Source organism: Mangifera indica, chromosome 3 (genome assembly GCF_011075055.1).
Source record: "Mangifera indica cultivar Alphonso chromosome 3, CATAS_Mindica_2.1, whole genome shotgun sequence".
Taxonomy (NCBI): domain Eukaryota; kingdom Viridiplantae; phylum Streptophyta; class Magnoliopsida; order Sapindales; family Anacardiaceae; genus Mangifera; species Mangifera indica.
The window spans coordinates 13,861,335-13,884,320 of record NC_058139.1 but is presented as its reverse complement, the minus strand read 5'-3'; the positions used below and the strand labels follow the sequence as shown (position 1 = coordinate 13,884,320).

At 32.5% G+C, this 22,986-nt stretch overlaps 2 protein-coding genes across 2 annotated transcripts; both read right to left on the bottom strand.

The window, feature by feature from the left end:
* LOC123209907 lies at positions 1-694 on the bottom strand. Its single transcript, XM_044627994.1, has 2 exons — positions 581-694; positions 1-397 (listed from the first exon to the last, which is right to left on the bottom strand). The coding sequence occupies exons 1-2, from the start codon at positions 644-646 to the stop codon at positions 128-130; spliced, it is 336 nt and encodes a 111-aa protein (XP_044483929.1). The 5' UTR covers positions 647-694; the 3' UTR covers positions 1-127.
* Positions 695-20,648: 19,954 nt separating this feature from the next.
* On the bottom strand, positions 20,649-22,399 carry LOC123210406 (60S ribosomal protein L13-1-like). Its single transcript, XM_044628740.1, has 5 exons — positions 22,240-22,399; positions 22,031-22,163; positions 21,805-21,938; positions 21,194-21,352; positions 20,649-21,095 (listed from the first exon to the last, which is right to left on the bottom strand). The coding sequence occupies exons 2-5, from the start codon at positions 22,137-22,139 to the stop codon at positions 20,874-20,876; spliced, it is 624 nt and encodes a 207-aa protein (XP_044484675.1). The 5' UTR covers positions 22,140-22,163; positions 22,240-22,399; the 3' UTR covers positions 20,649-20,873.
* Positions 22,400-22,986: the final 587 nt, after the last annotated feature.

The following is a 22,986-nucleotide window of genomic DNA, read 5'->3' as shown; positions in this document are numbered from 1 at the left end:
TTAATACGATAGAAAATGACTGTAAATTTTATTTGGAATCATATCAGAAAGATATGAATTAAAGCACTACAATTCACTCGTTGAAGGAGTGAAGCAGAGATACATATATATATAGATACATGGGTTGTTAATCTTTCGGCCAGCAAAAACATTTACCTCTGTTCATGTCGCATAAACCACCCTTTGGACATTTATAAGAGCAGTCGACATCACGTTTACAAGATTTATCCGATCCATTCTTATTATCTTTAGATTCAGATGGCTCTATTATTGAATTCATGCAATTACATTGAAAATCAGTGCAAATTCCGTCTCTTGGACATTCAGATGCACAGTCTGCGCTGCGGAAGCAGCTATGAGCGGCTTCAACTCCAAGTCCTCCTAACTTATGGTTCACCTGCCAATACACAAGACCCATGTTCAATAAACATTTAACAATTGTATGATTTTAAGATATGACCTTAAAAGATACATAAGAAAAAAACCCTTTTAAATCTTTTGAAAAATGAATATAATTCATCTACTAATTGTATTCACTGTTCATTTGTTTCAGTATCCATCTAAGTTAAAAGAAACTTACAAGAAACATAGTAGAGAGGATGATCAAGAAAGCTGCAGCGAAAGAGTTGTAAGTTTTCTCACGCATTTTTCTTCTTCTTTGGAAACTGCTACAAGTCCAAATTTGGATATGTGATGACTTTTATAAGGGTTATAAGAGTTGTGTGCAATTATTATGTTGCTAAAAATACATACTACTTTATGAATTGAATTAATATACTTACAATTTATGGAGACAAACATCTAAATTTTTTAATATATTAAATTACTTCATTTCCTTTGTATAGTTGTTTCATTTTTTGCATACATAAGCTGTTTAAAAATTATTAAAAACTCATTTGAAACGGGGGATTTTTCATAATTTCCAAAAACTTTAGTGCCTCCAATAGAACAATCCCATGTGGGTATGTGAAATAAATCATATAAATTCTTACAGACCTATTAGAATTACAAACGCTGTTACAACAATAAACTTAATTCCTAACTGGGTTTGTATGTATTCAAATGAGAATAATTATTTGATCGAAACTATACCTTAGGTAAGCTCACAGATACACCGTTTGTGAAGATGGCTAACAACTAGTGGACATATGTCACATCAACTCACAAGTTAAGAAAGAGACACATATAAAACACGATCTTTTTTAAAAGCTATAAAGAGGAAACAAGGGTCATAATCCATCATGACTATTGTAATCTCTGTTACATTAAATAACAATTTACTATTGTCTTTCAAACCATTTCCCTCAATTTTAACAATTGCAATTAAAGTATAATTACTTTTCTACTATTTTGTGATCATAATAAAATTCCCACGAAATGTTACTTTGTACTTTACCAAAATATATACACATATAACCCTACCTTTCACTAATATAAATTCAAAACAATTGTTAGACTAAGAAAGAGACATTTCTCACATTCTACCATTGTAACACAATTTCTCTACTCACCTCACTTTGGTAATATCACCACCGTGGATGTAGGTTCTTTACTTTCAAATCAAACTACATTAAAATTTATTCTCTTTCTATCTTCTTGTATCCCTTTGCATTTTACACTAAATTTCTCATTTGTTCGATGTACTTTTTATTGATACAATTCCCATCATCAATAATTCAACACTAAAAGGAGGGCCTTATTGAAAGCTCTTCTATATTCTAGCAAAATCTCATTCTCCTATCAAGTGGGCATACACCCCTCATGAACAAATCAAGGCACCACTGATTACTCCTTTTGGAGAAAATGGTGATCCATGAGAACACTTGGATGAGTTCAAAATTTTTGGCACCATTGATTTCACTTTTCATCTTCTTCCAGACCATATTGTGGTTGTTCTTATACATTAACAAGAGTTGAAGAGTCAACCACGTTCGTTATCGTGGATGGGTCATCTGTATGTTGTTCCTCAAGATGTTCTTGAAAGTTCATTTTTCTTTCCTTATGACTCACTATCACGTAAAGAGGTATCACTTGTCTCTTTCTTTCTCTAGATTATGCTATCAAAGCTTGAATGTCATGATCGTCTTGAACCTCATAACACAATTTGTTAACTAAGCTTTCAACATTCATATATATGTAGACATGAATACACCTTTAATTGATTCTCATACGAGAGTTCAAAGTTTCAACCAATCCTTCATCATCAGTATTTGTGTTTTACTAATAGTCTTTGATCCTCTTTGAAAATTCACTGCCCTTCATATGAAACCATATATACTACTTCAACTATTTTACAAAATAAAACATTTTTGGGATTAGAGAAACACATTTGGTTAAAATAACATTTCAGATAATGAAACAACACTTTGGTCTCCATTACTCTTCACAAGATAAAATTTATGTTTTTAAAATATCATAAAAACCCGCATAGACTATAGTATGTTTCAAAATATACCAAAAAAGCTTTAGAAAAATGAATTTTACACATTTCCTTGTCTACATGGCTACCCAACACCTACCCGCCTACCTCACAGCTTCCCGCCTAATGTTTCTAGAACAATGCAATTTTCTATTTTCTAATATTTCTATCCCAAAAATTTGGCATACTTTCAGTCTAATGTAAGTTTCATGTAAATATGCCATTCCTATAACTATATTAGCTTTGCAATAAGAAGAAAAACAACAACTTACAAATTAAAAAATAATCACTATGTAAAGAAATCTTCAATATTTCGGTTTCAAGTGTTCAAACAAAATAACAAGCAGTACAATAAAAAGCTATTTACTTGGATTAAGATAATTTTGATGCAAAATTTCTTTAACTTTGAACTTATTTTTCAGATAAATATATGGAGGAATATACGTTTGACAGGTTTGGGTTCTTAAAGGTTCGGTAAAAGGGTAAATTCGGAATGAAGTTAGAGTTTTGACTATATCCGTATAATGCAAAAAAAAAAAAATCAAAAATGTATAACATGGTTTTAAAAAGCTAATTTAATTACTTTTCCCTTAAAATAAGTGAAGTGTCTATTTATACTAGTATGTTTGTGAAGTGAAAGAAATAACCTTCTTCAATTAAGGGGGTGTTTGGTTTAAGTTAATCAAAAATTATTTTGGTACTTTATCTTTTATTACTGACATTAATTTGTTTGATTTGTCAAGTAATAAAAGTTTCTTACTTTTATTATAAATAATAATGTGACAAATACTATAAGAGATAATATAATTACAACATTTATATTATGTATTAAAAGATTAATATGAAAATTTTGATTTTATTATAATTTTATTCTTACTTATTAATTTTTTAAGATAAAAATATTAATATCTTAATTTTCAATTAATATAACAAGTAATACGAAAAATATTTAAGAATGATTACATATAAAGACATTTGAGTAAAATATTTTGGTATTCTTTTATTGCATCCAACTAAACATAATATTTTTTTATATCTACCAATTTTTATTAATTATAGTATTAATTTATATTCAGTTATCTAGGTAATCTATCTTTATGATAATCTTTTAAAAAACCAAACCAAACACACCTTGTGTAACACCCATCTCTAAATACATACTCCTAGAAGAAATATGACCAAAAAAGATGTGCATAATTTGACTTTTTAACCAGAACAGTGAAATATAAAGTATGTAATTAAACACTTGTACTTAAATTCATGCAAAAATATGTAATCAAAAAACATATGAAATTCATCACTATAAAATCCACCATATTAAATAAATACAGTGTTTGAAAATCCATACTCAATATAATTCTGCATAAATAAAAATAATGTCCATACTGGAAAATTAAAAAGCCATAAACTAGAAATGATGAAAATGTCCCTCAACCTTATGCAATTGCTCAAGCTAGACCATTGGCTCCCTTGCATGTCCCGCTATACATCTCTACTTGCAAAACCACAAAAAAGAATGCATGAGTGAAAAACACTTGGTAAATAAGTGACCTCTCAGTACCTTGCACACAACATAACATAAATCCTTGTGTTCCTTTACTAAATCTGAATATGGTTAAAGTGGATGTTTTGTGACATTCTCCTATGCCAATCCATCTACTATCAACACTCTCGTGCCCCAAGTACATAGGTCATCTCATAGAGTCTAAGTTGATATTAACATATCTAATGTCCTAGTGAAAGCAATTAATGCCTTACATGTCTACTAATTATTATGCTTCACACACATGCTAATTAGACTATTGGGCTAACTAATTATGATACCCTGGTTACATAGAGAAACTAGTCACAGTCTTTCCCTTACTATACACGAATAGCTACAGGACTGCTATCTGAATTACCACTCTTAGATGGCCCTTACTATGAGCGTGTATGTGATACATCCCGCTAACCACGCGAAAACTAACTAAAATGCCACCATCTCTTGTCATGCACACAACTATATGACAAATATGTCTTGGCTTCAAGTGCATAATGCATCTCATGGGTATCTATCCTCATATAGCCCTATTACTTTTACATAGCTCGCCACTTATGCACACAATTAAAAGTTATCTAAGTGTACACCACTTTTCTTAACTTTTTCTATTTTTGACCTGGATTCAATTCAATCAGGATTTGTCTTCTACCACTCAGTCGAGCACATTTACTATAACTAACTATCTTAATTTGCCTTGTTGAGGTCTTTCTGTTCTCTTTCTTTTCTCTTCCCATTTTCACACATAGCCTAAGGTAAAATAGTTTTCTCTCTTTCTTTACATACACACAAGTGTGTGTTCTATTGGAAACAAGCGTCCTTCTAATTTCTATCTAACGATCATCCTTGTGCTGACTAATGCTAAAACTATGACCACACACGATCAATCCTTCTTCTCACACAATTATCCACTTTTAGGGATATCACACATAAGGCATGTGTCCCATACTATTGGGTCGTGTGTAAATTTCTCTGTAGGATGAACATGTGTCTACACAAAAAGCTCTTTACTTTGAAGTGACATACGGACGTGTATGCCTGTATACACATCCATCTGTTACGATATGGAAATCACACTCTACTGGTTTTTCAACCAACACAATCACAATTTTCAATCTCTAAACCATTCATTATTGTCCCAATATGCCTCTAATCATGATTCTAATACAACATAATCATTAATCATGCTCAACTTACAAATCATAAAATCATCAATCACCAATCTCATACTCCATATTCATATATATATACATATACATATATATATATACATACATATATATATATATATATATATATATATATATATGAATAATCCAGCATGCAAAATTCCAAAGTTATAGGCTTGTTCATCCACACTAAATCATTTAACTATCCTCATATCACACTTCTATGCATGAAAAATCAATAACACATAATCATGGTCAACAAAACGCAACAAAAAATGCATAAGAGAAGGAGTAGAGGCCAACTATTTACTTGTTCTCCGTCAATTAGCTATTTTTCACGTAGCTTTGGCAATTCCAACGAATCCAAACTCCTCTCATAGCTCCAAAAGTCATTCTCTCTTCTCCTTGGTGATTATTGTTTGGTTATGAAAAGATATATGTGTAAAATTCAATAAAAACATTTTTCGAAATCACCACAAAACTGAATCTAATCCAAAATTCAAACTCAAAGACTGCACACGACGGTGTGCCCTTACACATATGGGTGTATGCCCTTCTTTACTTAGTCATTTTCATATGCTTAGTGTGAAATGGCTTTTTCTACCTATCCAAGGCATGAACGGGCTTCACCCTTCTAGTGCACGACTATTCTTATTGAAAACTCATCATAATTCAACTCAAATCATAATTAAATACAAAATAATGATTAAAATACTTTTAAACTTACCTATTGGTGTTACACCTTGATAATTGATGCCAGAAATTGAATTTTCATTTGTCTTCCTTCATGTGTATTTAATTTACAACAAATAATAATGATAATAATAATAATAATTTCTTCAAAGGAAAATTACTATCTGACATAAAATACTAAAATACCCTACATAAATATGATGAATTCTCAATAAATAATCTAATTCCAATCAGGGAAATTATAATAAAAGGCCAAAATTAAGGGGGTCTAAGCGAAATTGCCCAAAACAACCAGGTTGAAGCAAAAATGCCCAACATTTATGAAATGACCAAACTGCCCCTATATATAAATAAGGCAAAAATTTCATATTTTCCACAGTAAAACGCCACGTTCACTATGCAAATCCAAAGAAAAATCGTGCTCTCTCCACTGTCCCACTGTCAAGCAGATTTTTGACGATTTTCTTGCTTTCCGATGACCGAAAATGGTCAAGAAGGTTAGTATATCTTCCATAATCTTATTTGAATCAAGTTATTGTTCATATTATTGAGATTTTACTGTTTGAAACTTTAGGGTTTCAATTTTGAACAATGCTTAAAATGTTTTGATTTTTGGTTGTTTTTATTGAATTTGTTAAAGGGTTTTGTGTTATAGCCTATGTAGATTTGATTTGTGTTGAAATTGGAGGCCGAAATGACAGATTTTTTGTCGAAAAATACGTCTGAAGATTGGCAGTCTGATCGTGGGAATAGTGGATCCCACGGTCATGACGAATAATCTCACTATCAAGAGACATTGATAGTGAGTTAAGGGGTTAAGTGGTTTTTTTAAAACATTAGGGAGCTGGTCGTTGTAAATTAGTCCACTGCGGGCGCTTCTGAAATTTGTCATGTGACAGTGAGCTGCTGCCGTGAATACCATGGGTTGGGGGGAAATTTACTTTTTTGAAATTGCATGGGCGTTAAAAGATTTGAAAATTATTAAGGGGCAAGGGATAAATATTGGACATGTTTGCAATAGAAATTTTCTAAGGGGGTAAATTGATTATTTTCACATCTAGGGTTTCTCAACGTATAGTTTTCAAATTTTATATCCGTTTTTTCTGTTTTAGGGTTTTTCAATATGTAATTTTCGAATTTGAGATTCAATTTTTTGATTTTTGTGCCTTCCGGACACATTTTACGATGTAATGACCAATTTCACTCAATATTTTGATTTTTTCTTTTATAGGATATATCGACTCATATTTTTGAATTTCAGTTTCGTTTTTCTGAATTTCGCCATTTTATAATATATCGATTCGTATTTTCCATATTTCTGAACGATTTTTTCTATTAGTGACATTCTAATGTATTTAACTGATAGAGTTCAAATTTCAATTCCGTTTTTTCAATTGTTCACATTCTAGGGTATATCAACGTATATAATTCGAATTTCACCGTTTTAAGATATATCGACTCGTATTTTCTAGATTTTGAAAAGATTTTTTGATTGTTGCTATTATAGGGATTTCAACGTTTAGAATTTCAGTTCTGTTTTTTCGAATTTCACCTTTTTAGGATATATCGACTCGTATTTTGAGGATTTTCAAATGATTTTTTGATTATTGACATTTTAAGGTATTTCAAAGTATAGAATTCAAATTTTAGTTCTGTTTTTTTTATTTTTGTTCTTTCAGGATATATCGATTCATATTTTCGACTGTTAACATTCTATGGTATTTCAACGTGTAGAATTTGAATTTCATTTTCGTTTTTTCGAATTTCACCATTTTAAGATATATCGACTGGTACTTTCCAGATTTTTGAACAATTTTTTGATTGTTGACATTCTAGGGTATTTTAACGTTTAGAATTCGAATTTTAGTTTCATTTTTTTCGATTTACGCTCTTTAAGGATACATCGACTCAAATTTTCTAGATTTTTAAACGATTTTTCAATTATTGACCTTTTAGGGTATTTCAATGTTTAGAGTTCAAATTTTTGTTCTGTTTTTTCAATTTACACTCTTTCAGGATACACCGACTCATATTTTCCAGTTTTCTAAATGTTTTTTTATTATTGACCTTTTAGGGTATTTCAACGTTTAGAGTTCAAATTTCAGTTTCGTTTTTTCAAATTTCATCATTTTAGGATATATCGACTTGTATTTTGAAGACTTTCAAACGATTTTTTGATTATCAGCATTTTAAAGTATTTCAAAGTATAAAATTCGAATTTCAGTTCCGTTTTTTTTATTTTCATCCTTTCAGGATATATCAATTAATATTTTAGGATTTTTGACTGATTTTTTTATTGTTAACATTTTATGGTATATCAACGTACAGAATTCGAACTTCATTTTTGTTTTTTTGAATTTCACTATTTTAGGATATATCGACTCGTATTTCTAAGATTTTCAAATGATTTTTCATTTGTTGACATTCTAGGGTTTTTCAACGTATAGAATTTGAATTTCAGTTTCATTTTTTTATTTTAACCATTTTAAGATACTAAAATCTTATTCTTTAAAGTTTGTCATTTCCTTTTTGATTGTTTTCTATTTTTCATTTTTTTATGTTTTTTTCGTGAAGACATTTGTTTACATATTTGCTATTTATGAATGTCTTACGAATTTTTAAAATTGTTGTAGGATATTTCTCGTAAAAGAAAACGTGTTGAAGGTGAGCAGCGAATCCCCGATGAGTCTAGACACTTACGGGCATATCTGATATGTCGTGCACAACGCACTGCATTATCTAGGATTACGTCTACATAGACCCTAGATCAGCTATGCCTATTTGAGAGGGTATGTTTCAGGTATCTCCTTCGTTTACCAGAAACCAAATTCTCTGGAATATTGGTTCATGTATTTCTACTATGATAGTTACGTCGGCCCTCTGCCAGAGACGAGTTTTGTTTAGGGTTAGCGGGGTTGATGTGAGATTTAGCTCGTTTGAGTTTGCTCTGGTGACGGGCTTTTTATTTAGCCAACGCACTGATATTTCTTCATATATTCTTCGCTCCTCTGGACATAGGATCAGGGATACGTACTTTCAAGATTGTCCGAAGGTGTAGTATCATGACTTAGAATGTTTTTTCTTGTCGAGGCCATGGAGGGATGACGATATTGACGCTGTTAAGATGGCCTTGTTGTATGTTCTTCACATGGTTTTGTTGGGGAATAATCGATGAAAGAAGGTGTCTCCAGACTATTTATAGTTAGTTAATCATCTGGACAGGTTTAATTCATACCCCTGGGGCATTGTCATGTGGCAGATGACGTACGAGTCTATGTCATAGGCAAGTGAGAGAGTGTGCTCTGGACGGATGCCTGAAATGCGTAAATACGACCTCTACGGATTTCCTTTCGCATTTCAAGTTAGTTTTAATTTATTGATTATATTTATTAATTGGTAAAAATATGAATTGATATATTTAAATCGTAAATGATTATATTGCAGTATTGGATATATGAGACTCTAGACACGTTGTACGATTGGGTCGACCTTACTGATATCTATGCGTCCCCACAGATGTTTAGGTGGCGTACACGGGATGTCCTTAGTTGGACTCATATAAGTCATATTTTCATTGGTGATCCGGTATGACTTATATATTAAGTGTTGAGATTCGCGATGACTTATATATCTTCATAATTAGGAGAATGTCACATTCCCTCTTCGTCCATCACCGATGGAGGAGGGTTTACCATGGTTTGCTGAGATTCGTGAGTACACCGGTTTACTCGATGCTAATTTCTCCTCATCATCTTTGGTACCTCTCGCGACAAGAGGCGGGGCTTCTCTAGCCTTATGACCTTTAGATGTATCTTTCGAGACTTCTAAGACGCATGAGGAGTCTATTTAGCCTTCTGTTATGGAGCAGCCTTTATGTCCCCCTGTAGTTCAAAGCCTAGTGACCACAAACCATCTAGGAGTAGAGCACCGTACTACCTATCATGCCACCGAGGAGTGTACCTCACCCATATCACCTAGTATTTCCACATTAGATGCTACATTGGCGCATTGGGGTGCTACGATTTTACGTGAGATTTTGAGTTTTCGCAATGATATGTCTTCACAGATTACTTGATTAAGCGACGATGTGGATTTACATATGACTCGATTACGTGATGATGTGGCTTGATTATAAGATCGTATGACTCGTTTAGAGGATATCGTCACTTGCTAATGTCTAGCCCCCGTCATTTAGGTTGTCAAACCACTTCTAATTTATTATTTATAAAAATTGTATTTCGTGAAAGCTTCTGATAAGTATAATTATATTCGTATAGAAGAGAGACGAAGATCTTGGGACGGCCTCCCCTATTGATACCGCAATACCATCCCATCAATCACATGAGGTCCGTATGTAATTTCAAAATTATATTTAATGTTAAATGTTATTATTATATTATAATATTGTTATCGAGTCAAATGTCACTAATTAAGTTATTATTACTATTACCTTAGGGTAATCGCCAAAAGGGGGCATCGGTTGGCCCTTCTGTTGCCCCTTATGTTACCTCACCTGTCCGAACTGAGTTATATCACTTATTGATAAAACTTTATTTTTATGATTGTTTTGTTATCGATTAATCCATTTTATATATTTTTATAGGGTCTTCCTCATGAAAGCCTTTCAGTCGGATCTCTAGTTGCCTCAGATCATCCACGTGAGCTATGAAAATTATTGTAGATATTATATTTTATATATACATGTCATTTACCATTTTGTCCTTTTCATGCATGTAAGGAACCCGCATTGAGATATCATCGATCGAGGGTTCTCCCCGAACAACTTTCCTGGAAGTCGAGGTTATGTTTTTTCAAGAAATATCATTGATCGATTTGTCTTCCCAATTACAATGTTTATTTAATGATGTTTTGTCTCTTTTTCAGGACGAGTGATTATGGTTACTTGTTGATATCCCGAGTTTGAGTAAAAGGACAGTGGATATTAGTTCACTAGGGGAGGACTTCCAGGAGAACATTTCTGAGGCCATCCAGATTGAGGTATCGAGTATTTAAAATTAGTATATAAATATTCATATATATTGGTCACGAATGTATAAAATTACAATTTTGTAGTCTGTCGAGGGAGCACACACGGTGGACTTGACCCTTATTCAGGATTCTCCAGCCAAACCTCCTCTCGCATATATGGAGAAGGTAACATTAATCAATTAATACTTAATTGTTACGTAGGATGAAATAATAAATTGTTAGTTTCTTAGAACTTATAGATGATTCGTACAGTATACGATCGGATCATTCGAAAGGGTCTACTAGTTCACACCCCTTATATAAATCCATTCAGAGGGAGGGTGAAACAGTAACTCAGGACCATTCCATCCACTACCTCAGAGAGTGAGGAATCTTTCCTCACATGGTACACCAAAGCTGTGGCTTTTAACATGCATGATGTTTACTTCATCGGGTCAAAGTCGAGGGACTATTTTTGGCGACTTGTGGTAGATTTGCATCAGTGGCTGACCAATGATATAAGTTGTCTATACTATAAAATTCGGTTAAAAGTTTGATATATTTGCCAATAACTAACACATTTGAAGTTGTTTATACCATTTTAGCATGTAGATTCCTTTTTGGCTATATTATGTCGGCACCAGAATGACCACCGTGCGACTATTTCATAGTGTTGGATGACTACCCACACATTCTTCGGAGGCCATATTGAGATAGCCTGGAAGAGTTGGCAAACCACACCATTTGAGGAGTTCAAGTTTTTGGCCCTTTTCACGAGGATGGTTGAGGCAACGTGCACCCCGAGGTTGTTTTACAAACCATGGGGGATGGTCGATAAGGTATAGTATATATTTATTTTCATAACATTTTATGTTGAATTAGTTTATAATCAATTGTATTTTATCACTGTTTATAGGTTTACATCCCTATAAACTTCGACTACGCACATTGGGTGGTCAGGGTTATAGATTTTCGTGAGTGGTCGATTATGGTGTACGATTCGGAGGAATCATATTCGGGGAATATGGGGTTCTGGAGCAGTGGATGCGACCATACATGACATTCATACCCGCATTATTAGAGGCAACGAGCTTCTGGACATCTTCTAGGTAGACTCTATGACGTGATCCCATCGCGTTATATCAAGCGACTGATGTCCCTCAGTAGGGGGAGGGCTTCGGTGACTATGGCATTTTTATGTTACAATTTTTTGAGTGTTTGACATTGTCACGGAGTGTCGCTTTTTCCCGAGAGTCGTCTACCTCTATGTGTCGACATTTAGCATTGCAGTTATATTTTTACTGTATCGAGTAGCTCACGGGTGTATATTTAGTTAGCTCATTTTGTATTTATCCTTTTTCATATGATCTTATGTATATATTTGTTGTATATATACTTTATCTGTCATTATGTATAGATATATATTTGATTTCATTTTTTAAATAATTTGTCATGAAAATAATTATATGTGATTTGAGTGATGTTACTATCAAACGTCAGATGAAATAAAGAAATACTTAAACAACTCATTCTAACAAATATAAAATGAAGAAATTATTTGCACTAACATTATTACATCATATATCAATATAATTACACATTTGAAACAATAATAAAAAATACATCGGTTACATATAACTGAAGTACAACAATGATAAATCATATAACTAACAAAATTGATTCCATCGCATGTCAAGATCTGGTCCCTTTGCCTTTTTTAGATGAACGTTGCGGGGCAGAGCTCGGGATGGGTGCTAGGCTTTTACATTGGGTTCGTATGTGTCCTGGTTCATGGCAACGACTACAAATACTCGGTGTCACATTTTCTCCCTGCAAAGGACGTCGATTTCTGTTAGAGGGGTGACACGGACGATGACTATCGTGGACGGGGGGCAAAATAACTATTCCTTCTAGTGAGTGCAACCAATCAGATTGGTTTCCAAGAGGATTGACAGGTTCCTGATATATTGCATAGTAGATATCGGTCTAGAAGAATGGATGAACCCATGAATTGATATTCGTGAGCCTTATATGTCATCCAACAGTAATGGCATGCTTGCACGGAATACGCGAAAGCTGAAACTTTCTACATGTGCAGGACATTTCACTGAAGTCTATAATACCCATGAATCCACTAAAACTAATAACCTGATACCGAGTAGGTATAATCGGCCAAACTTCTAAACGTGCAGACTTTGATAGACAACTGCTAATCTTCTTCTCTGCCTAAGGGGTGACAAAGTTAGGACATTCATCTGTAATTTGAAAAAATATTAACAACACATTTGGTAATAACCAAAACTAAAGGGAAAAAGTACATGAGAAAAAACTTTTAATTAATAATGATTTGATACTTACTTGTATGGTTTCTCCTCTCGTAAAACCATCGTTGCATGGTACCACGAATGAACTCCAAGAGCATTGTGATAGATAGGCCTCATGTATGTCTGACAAGGGCATTAAATAACTCAGCAATGTTAGTGGTCATGATGTTGTATCGATGTCCCGGAAAGTACACTCTACTTCAATGCTCAAATTTGACATCACGTAGATAAACTCCAGTTTGAGCGTTCATTGAGTCAAAAGATTACATCAGTGCCCCAAATTCTGATTCTGTATATGATTTTACGCTTTCCAATATGCACTCGCAACCTGTAAGATGGAAAAAAATATAGGAACTGATTATAATCAAAATGTATGAAAAGGATAAACTGTTACAAATTTCAATATGTACTTGTTTAAACACTATACCTAGAGATGTCGATGGGTCGGGCTGGCTCCGACTTGGCCCATCGGGCTAATGGGCCGTGCCAGGCTTAAGGCCCAAACAGTAACGGGCCTTCGGGCCCGGCTGGCCCATTAAAATATAAAGGCCCAAGGCCCGACCCATATAATAACGGGCCTTAATCGGGGCGGGCCGTGCTTTAATAGGGTCGGGTTGGGCTTTAATCGGGTCGGCCCGGCCCATTTAATCAATTTTAAAAAAAAAATTTAATTAACATTTTTTAACATAAATTTTTTTCAATTATTAAAACCGATAACAGTATCCCGAATATTTTATTTATAACCCCTCACTTGTGACGGAGGAATACCGTAGTTATATAATGAAAAATATTATAAATTGATAACATAGTACAAATAAATTAATTTATATACGGTATAAATTACAAAACATAAATAAAATATATCTACTATATAATATTTATCTATTCATCTTTTATACTTAAATCTCTGAATTCTTCAAAAATAAATAATTATTATTTACGAATTTAGATATTTTTTGAAAGAGAGTTAATGAAATTGAAAATATAATGAAATAATTGAAATTGAGTGATTAAAAGATTTATAAATAAAAGTGAAAATAAAAGAAAATAAAATAAATTTATTTAAAATTTTTTTTTTAAGAAAATTATGTAGAGGCTTCTACCTGGCAAAAGCATCTACTTCTGCCAGGCAGCTGCAAGGCAGCTTCTGCTGCCCAGGAAAAAAAAAATATATATATATATATAATGAAATATATATAGCAGAAGCTGCTGCCCAGGAAAAAAAAATATATATATAAATATAAAAAGTACCGGACCGGGCCGGGCCAGCCCATGGCCTTAATATTAAAGCCCTAGGCCCGGCTCGGTAGGCCCATGGGCCTGGCCTGGCACTGTAGAGTGTCGGGCCGGGCTTTATCGTGCCCGGGTCTTTATTCGTGCTTCGAGCCAGGCCTCCATTTGGCCCGGCCCAATTGACATGTCTAACTATACCTTTGAGTCTCATTTATACTTTGCCCTCATGTTACATAGAAGATGATGACAACAACATCCATGGTGGACATATGGAAAGACTTCAGCCATTGCCAAGTATATAGCATGATATCAATCTGAGATTATTGCTAGCTGAGAGAGGTCATGGATACATTCTTTAATCCTCCTGAGAAACCAACACCACGTGTCGTGATCTTCTTTTTTACCGAAACTGAAACCAATAGGATATATTTGGTTATTATCATCAAGAGCCACTGTAATGAATAAATACCCTAGATATCGACCTTTTAGGAAAGCAACATCAATGCAAATAACAGGGCAGAGATATTCTCTAAATGCACGAACGGAACATCCTAATGCCATAAAAAAATTCTTAAATCAATGGTCATCATCCATTTCAATAGCAGTAACGGTGCCCAGATTAGTGCGTTATAGATTATAGCAATAATCGGGTAAAAGCATAAATAATTCCTTCGGTGAGCCTCTCAATGAATTTATAGCCCAGTTTCTTGCTTGCCAAGCCTGTGAATATGAAATGTCAATTTTATATGGGTCGGCGATATCCATAATTATTTCCTTAGGCTAATAAATTTGATCAATCATCACAAACTTTGATCTCATTAATTGACCTAAAGCTTAAGCCCTAGCTTGTCTATGATGTGGCATGATTTGATCAAATGAACATGTGGGTAGGATTCATAAAGTTGATTTGAAACACTTCACCAACTGTGGACTTGGTTGTATGTATATACCACTCACAATTTTCAGCCTTGCACTTAATTTCCCATCGTTTTTTGTCAAACATTTTTACCATGAATTGAAATCCTTTAAATAAGGTGAATTGCTTCACAGCGTCTAGAGCTGGCCACGGTTCATGAACCAACGGTTTCGGTTCGGAACCGCCAGTTCACGGTTCAAAAAAATAAGAACTCTGAACCAAAATCGTTACAGGACGGTTTGTAATCGGTTTAGAACCGACGATTCTGGTTCATAACCCTAGTTCGAAACCAATATTAAGTTATTGGTTCTGAATCATGACCCCGATTTAATTTTTTAATTAATAATTATAATAATTAAGGATAAAAAAATTTAAAAAAAAGCTTAGACTTAATTTTTCAATTAGGCTTTTTACATATCTTCTTGAGATTTGGAAAAATCAAAATCTACGTAGTTCTACTTACTATTTTTTTATAGTGAATAAAATAAATTATATAATTAAGTATGAACGATAATGGAAAAAATAATAATAATAGGTGATAAATAAAATTAATTATGTAATTTATTTTGTTCATTATAAAAAAATAGTAAATAGAACTACGTAGACTTTGATTCTTCCAAATCTCAAAAGGAATAATTAATTATGAAATTGTATAATAGAAAAATAATAATAATTAAATTATAGAAATTAAAATTAGAATTGATAAAAATAAAGAGAGAATTTAATTAAATTTGAGATAATTTGATTGAAGGATTGAGAGAGTATTAAGAATGGAGAGAATGAGAAATGAGAGAGTTGAAAAATTGAATAATATTTATAAGTAAAATTTTATATTAAAAAATTAAAAAAATGCAGTCGAACAGTAGCCAAGTTTTAAACATTTGCAGGGACCCAGTCCCCTGCAAATGTTTTAAAGCAAATGCATTTGCTTTGCAGGTTCATGCAATTTTTTTTAAATGTAAAAAATAAAAAACCGGTTTGTGAATTCTTTGAATCATCGGTTCATGAACCGGCTATGAACCGACGGTTCAATGGTTCAAAAATATTGAAATCGAAACCAAACCATCAAAATCTGGTTTTGGTTTCAGTTCATGACGATTTCGGTTTTGACCGGGCCGGTTTTGGTCTGGTTCACTAGCCAAACCGGCCCGTGGCCAGGACTAACAATGTCTTTAAATTGAACTTTATTATAAAAATATCACTAACCTTTACACCATTCTCCTCTCGGATCGATCTGGAACCACCTGATGATGTTGATGGCTGTGGAGAAAAATCAGGAAGCCACCTAAACGGATCAGTGGGGACATTGTCAAAAAATGGCCTAGAGTAATTTCCACCACCTGAAATAGCATCTTCAAGCTGCAAACTATCTATACCCTCGGTAACTGATGTCATATACTCAGAGTCTACATCTTTAGAAGGAATATCGGGCATATCATTTCCATCAAAGTCACCCCAGTCGGGAACTCTATCTTTTTCTTCATAAGCCCATGAGTTTGCAATGTACAACGGGTCATTATTGAAATCAATCAAGTTTTCCAAATTGTATTCTTTTTTTACCCTACTAATTTCTTCTTCATCTTCTTCCTCATGCCCTTTAATTGGGGTACATGTAACAAAAATAAGAATACATTCCTATAAGTAATGAGACATATCAATAAGACCCTAGACATCTTCATTATTTTGGATCTGTACGGGGAGTCGAGCTCAATTTTTCTTGGCTTTATTGATAGTTGAAGTTAGTTTTTCATTGGATCAATACCGTAAGACTCCATCAAAAGCTCAATAAATCTCTCGAATGTTGTTCCATAAGTAATTTTAATCAATTGTTTGGATCCTCCAACATATTCCATTGTGTTGTTGTCACTTTGAATCCATTCTCTTGGTAACGAACCGATGCATAACCATCCATTTTAATTATCAATCTTGCAATGACAAGCTTTTGAAAATAATTATTCATTTATAACAAAAAAATCTATAATAACTATGTAAAACAATCTTACAAATATTAATATCAAAAAACCCCTCATTTTTTTTAATATTTTTTAACCCTCTATAATTATTTAACAATTTATATAACACCCTCGCATGTTATTTTGTATCAAAATACATCTATCTATTCTTAACGTTCCATTTAAAACGTTTTTATAATGTTTAATATCAAAATACTCCCTATATTTTTTTAAAATTTAATTTAACCCTTATACTTATCTAATATTTTTTTAAATATTTTTATATAATATCTTGTATCAAAACGTATCTATCTATTTTTAATATTTCATTAAAAAAATTCTTACAATGTTTAATATTAAAAAACCCTCTATATTTTTCTAATATTTCATTTAACCCCTTATAGTTATCTAACAATTTGTTTAACAACCTTTTATGTAACCTTGTATCAAAATGTATCTATCTATTCTTAACATTTCATTTAAAGCGTTCTTACAATGTTTAATATCAAAATTCCCCCTATATTTTTTAATTTTTTAAGCCCCTCATACTTATCTAATATTTCATTTAATACCCTCGTATGTTTCCTATTATCAAAATACATCTATTCATTCTTAACATGTTTTTAAATCCTTCATGACATTATGAAATATCAAAATACCCCTATGTTTTTCTTGTATCAAAGTACATCTATCTGTTCTTAACGTTCCATTTAAAACGTTTTTATAATGTTTAATATCAAAATACCCCCTATATTTTTTAAAAATTTAATTTAACGTCTATACTTATCTAATATTTTATTAAACATCTTTGTATAATATCTTGTATCAAAACGTATCTATCTATTTTTAATATTTCATTAAAAACGTTCTTACAATGTTTAATATCAAAAAAACCCCTATATTTTTCTAATATTTCATTTAACCTTCTATATTTATCTAACAATTTGTTTAACAACCTTTTATGTAACCTTGTATCAAAATGTATCTATATGTTCTTAACATTTCATTTAAAGCGTTCTTACAATGTTTAATATCAAAATACCCCCTATATTTTTTAATTTTTTTAGCCTCTCATACTTATCTAATATTTCATTTAATACCCTCGTATGTTTCCTATTATCAAAATACATCTATTCATTCTTAACATGTTTTTAAATCCTTCATGACATTATGAAATATCAAACTACCCTCATGTTTTTCTTAACATTTCATATAACCCCCTATAATTATCTAAACTTTCATTCAACACCATTTTATGTTCTCTTGTATCAAAAAACATCTATCCACTCTTAACCTATAATTTATTTGCTTTATGTAGTATGTAATTTCAAAATACCCCCTATATTTTTTAAATATTTTTTTACCCCCTACAATTACCTAACATTGCATTTACCACTCTTTTATGTTGTCTTATATCAAAATATATCTATCTATTCTTAAAATTTCATTTATAATGCTCTTACAATGTTTAATATCAAAATGCCCCCTTATTTTATTAAAATTTCATTTGACCCCTCATAATTATCTTTTTTTTTATTTAACACTCTTGTATGTTGTCTTGTATCAAAGTATACATATCTATTCTTAACATGTTATTTAAATCCTTTATATATTGTATAATATCAAAATACCCCCATATTTATCTAATATTCTTTAACCCCCCATATTTATCTAACATTCTTTAACCCCCCATATTTATCTAACATTGCATTTAACCCCTATATTATAACATATAAACTAGATTTAACAAATAAAATTAAGCTTTTAGGCTAAGATTAGTATAAATACTTTTTTCTCGTGAATAGTCTTTTTTTGAGTTGAATTCAAAAATACAAACTTTTTCTATCCAAACGAACCCCTACTAATTGATTTTGAATAAAAATTAGAGTGAGAGTGAGTGTTTGAGTGATATGAGAAGTGTGTGTAATAAGAGTGAGTGAGGAGGGTTTATATAGACGAGGGGAGGGATAATTTTGGTATTTTAAAAAAAGATATAGACATTTTTGCTTAGGAATAGAGAATTTGGGCATTTTTGCTTAATGGAGGGGTATTTTGGCCATTTTTTATAATTTCCCTTCCAATCATAATATTCAACGTTAATCACTCCTAATATCACACTTAAACCATGCATTTATCCAAACACAAATCTTTTTTATGTTAGAGGAAGGGTAAATCTAGAGTTAAAATATTTTTTTTTATATTAACAGAATGGAAATATACATTTCTTAAAATTTCATTCTTTTCAAGGCCAAAAGAATTATTCCCTCCCAAGGTTTAGTTCTTTTCTAAACTCACACCTACAAGGTTTCAAAAACTCAAATACTCATTTATCATACACTTGTTAAAAGTTTTTGTTAGTAGTAAGGATAAAATCATCATTTTACTATTAATATTAAAATAAATAAAATTTTATCTCATTTCCCCATCTTAATTTTAAAAATTCACAATTTCTTCTCATCCTAATTTTTAAAAAGTTGTATTTTTCTCCCAAGGATTTATTTTTCAAAACCCAACTTTTCTGGCCACTAGAACTGCTTTCGAGCAAATATCTTCAACCCACCCAACTCTCCCTCCCAACGTTCTCTCTCTCTTATCGGAATCCCCTTAGTGTGACTTCATCATACACGAAGATGAAGAGTCAACTTGTCTTCATGCACGACAAAGCGTGAACTCTTTGTTTGTGATTTGTCATCATGAGCCAACAATAGATGAAGGGCCTTAAGAATTGATGACTGGTTGTCTTCTCACGTGCATTCGTGGCCAAACTGAAGTGATCAAGATCTGTCGCACAACGGATCTTCAACAAAGCATGACGATCTATCACATATATGGATGTGAGAGAGAGCGACGACAAATAGGAAGTTAGCCAAAGAACGATCGTTGGAGAAGAAAATGTGAAGGACTGAATCCCTAGAAGAAAATCTTACTTTTCAAACTTTTGGATAAAAAAACTTGCAAGTTTTTAAATTAAAAGAGAAAATAAGATAAAATTTTAATTTTTTTAATATTATTGATTAAATAACGATTTCACCCTTATAATTAAAAACAAGTTTTAACATAAATGGGATAACATATGAGTTTTTGAAACCTTCCTTGTAGGAGTTCGGAAATGAACCACACCATGGGTGGGAATAAGTCTTTTGGCCCTTCTTTTTAATGGGTTACAATAAGAAAAGAAAAACAGCATAAATATTTCTGAAAGATAACAGATTAAGATAATTAACATGATAAACCCATCAACAAGAAGCGTTAATCTCAAAGAATTATACCAATAAAACTTGTAAATTGCAAGATTAGGTTCACACATCACTGCCGAACTGAGGATTCCTTTTGCTGAACGATGTTTCCAACCAAACACAGTTTCCATGGTCATCATTGACAACAGAAGACCAAGAAGCCACAAATATGTATAACCAGTGCCATTAGAGCTTCCGAAGTACCATAACTTACTGCATTCAATAAAATACTTGAAAGAGAAAACAAGGTATTAAGTCTGCACAAGTGATACAACCAAGAAATTCTAAGGCTCATAACCCGGATCAACATCACTAAGATTAAAGTTTAACCATTCAAAATAACTATAACAAACAGAGTCAAAACCTAAATGCAAAAAGTAGTCCAACATAGTACTTCAAAATTATGTGTAATGCTGCCAAACAATTTTACTTCTTTTCTTCCTTCTCAGCCTCTGCAGCCCTCTTCTGCCTTGTACCAACATGTCGCGTGTTCATCCTCTCCACCCGCAGCTTGCCATATGCCTTGAAGGACTTCATATCTTCAGTAACCTTAACAAGCTCTACGGTAGGCTTCTCAAGAGTGATAGGCATGTACAGCCCTTGTACCTGGGTTGCTGTTGCCAGTTCCTCTGGAGCAGAATCACCAGCCTACATTCAAAAAGAACAATCAATTTATTTTTGCGCATACAAACAGATAACAACACAATGCAATTGATATATATTGTAACATTTTACTCCACAATTACCTTAGATTTGCGAGCCCGTCTTGGGAAGACAACCAATTTGGCCTTGTATGTCTTCAACCTTTGAACATTAACTTGAAGACCCTCCAATGATCGGTTCTTGCGGCGATGATCAACTGAAATGCCAATAGTTGGTGCCAGTTTCTTGGGAATGCCTGCAGCCTGTTTAAGGACAGAGTGACACATTCCCAATAGGGAACATGATCAATAATAAAATTGCAAAATAGGAATAGAAAATTTGTGATAAAAATGATAAGCAACACCTGAAGTTAGATTCACAAACGATCTCTAGGTAATTCAAAATCACTTCAGTTTTGGTATTTACAGACCATTTTCTAAAACACAATTTCTTTTATTCCTTAAGGCAGCACTGCCTTCGGTCAAACAAAAAACAGAAAATAAAATATCTCATAGCGCCACACTTATCTTAAAGCTATAGAATTATGCTGGTAAATTGAAGTTTACCGTGCATATTGTAATTATACAACTCATAAACAACCAAAGTAGAAGCTATTTGTAAATGTAATTCAATTTCTAATTTGATAGATATGGATGAACTACGAAGTTGAACCAGATATCTAAAACAATTAACAAAAATATAATAAAAAGTCCACCTTGAGTTCTTCGAAAGTGAAGCCTCTCCCAGCCCTCAATTTCATGTTATACTTCAAAGTCTGACCATGAACGATGGGGCGAAGAGGCCCAGCCGTTGGGCGAGGAAAGATTTTCACCGCCTTCTTTTGACGAGCTGCAAACAGTAACACAAACAAATAAGTCAAACAAACATCAAAATCAAAATCCCTTAAACCCACAAAGAGAATAAAATAATAAAAAACTGACCAATGCGTCTCCTTGTCTTCCTTGCAGGCTGGTTAAACCAAGTCTTGACATAGTTTTGCCAGTGCTTCTTGAAGTGCCCATTTGGCACGACATTGTTGTGTTTAACCATGTCTCAAAGTATTATCTTTACTTGCTGCAAAATGGGTTACAATAGAGATTAATATGAAAGGAAAGTGAGATTCGTTGGTTGGTTGAAGAGAGGAACTTACACGTTCAGATTTTGCAAGGGGAAGCGGACGGAGCTTTCTCTCACAGCAAGTGGACGGTGTTTGACTTACTTTATCTTAGAGACAATGTCGGAGATGGTGATAAAACCCTAGTTTCGCTCGGGCTCTCTCTATGATGGGCTAAATCATACGGGCCTTCAGCCTACCCATAATTCATAGATTCTTGTCTTTATATGTTTAGTTCACTGTAAAAAATTATAGAATACTATATTATGTATATTTAGTTTTATACATTCAATGAAATATTTAAATGATATATTATTATATAATTAGATATTATTTTATTTTTAATTTGAAATCACTTAATCGTATACTAGCATATCATATAAATATTTAATTAAATACTCAAAATTGGATACACGTTACAATATAATATGGGCTTCATAAATGTCTTATGAATAGATTGATGTTAAAGATGGAAAAAGTTGAAAAGCTTTTGTTGGGTTTATATGCCATCATGACTTTTGCAAAAGAAAAATCACTATTTATGGTACCTAATATGTTTTAAGGTTCAGATTTTGCTGCAAAGGAATTTATTTATGACTAGGATTTAGAGGTTGGTGTCCTTCCAACAGTTGAACAAGCTCCTTCTATTAGAATAATGTAAGTATATATTGATTAAATTTTTTTATTGTTTAATAAAACTTGATAAATGTATAGTTCATAAAGAATTTATTTATAAGTTCGATGTAATCATTCAGAAACAGATCAATATACTTTGTATTATAG

Excerpts from the sequence above, each read along its gene's own strand:
- LOC123209907 (XM_044627994.1), bottom strand. The coding sequence starts at position 646 with ATGCGTGAGAAAACTTACAACTCTTTCGCTGCAGCTTTCTTGATCATC. Across the intron at positions 398-580 it reads TCCTCTCTACTATGTTTCTT|GTGAACCATAAGTTAGGAGG; the intron begins GTAAGTTTCTTT and ends GTGTATTGGCAG.
- LOC123210406 (XM_044628740.1), bottom strand. The coding sequence starts at position 22,139 with ATGGTTAAACACAACAATGTCGTGCCAAATGGGCACTTCAAGAAGCAC. Across the intron at positions 21,939-22,030 it reads GAAGACAAGGAGACGCATTG|CTCGTCAAAAGAAGGCGGTG; the intron begins GTCAGTTTTTTA and ends TACTGTTTGCAG. Across the intron at positions 21,096-21,193 it reads GACGGGCTCGCAAATCTAAG|GCTGGTGATTCTGCTCCAGA; the intron begins GTAATTGTGGAG and ends TTTTGAATGTAG.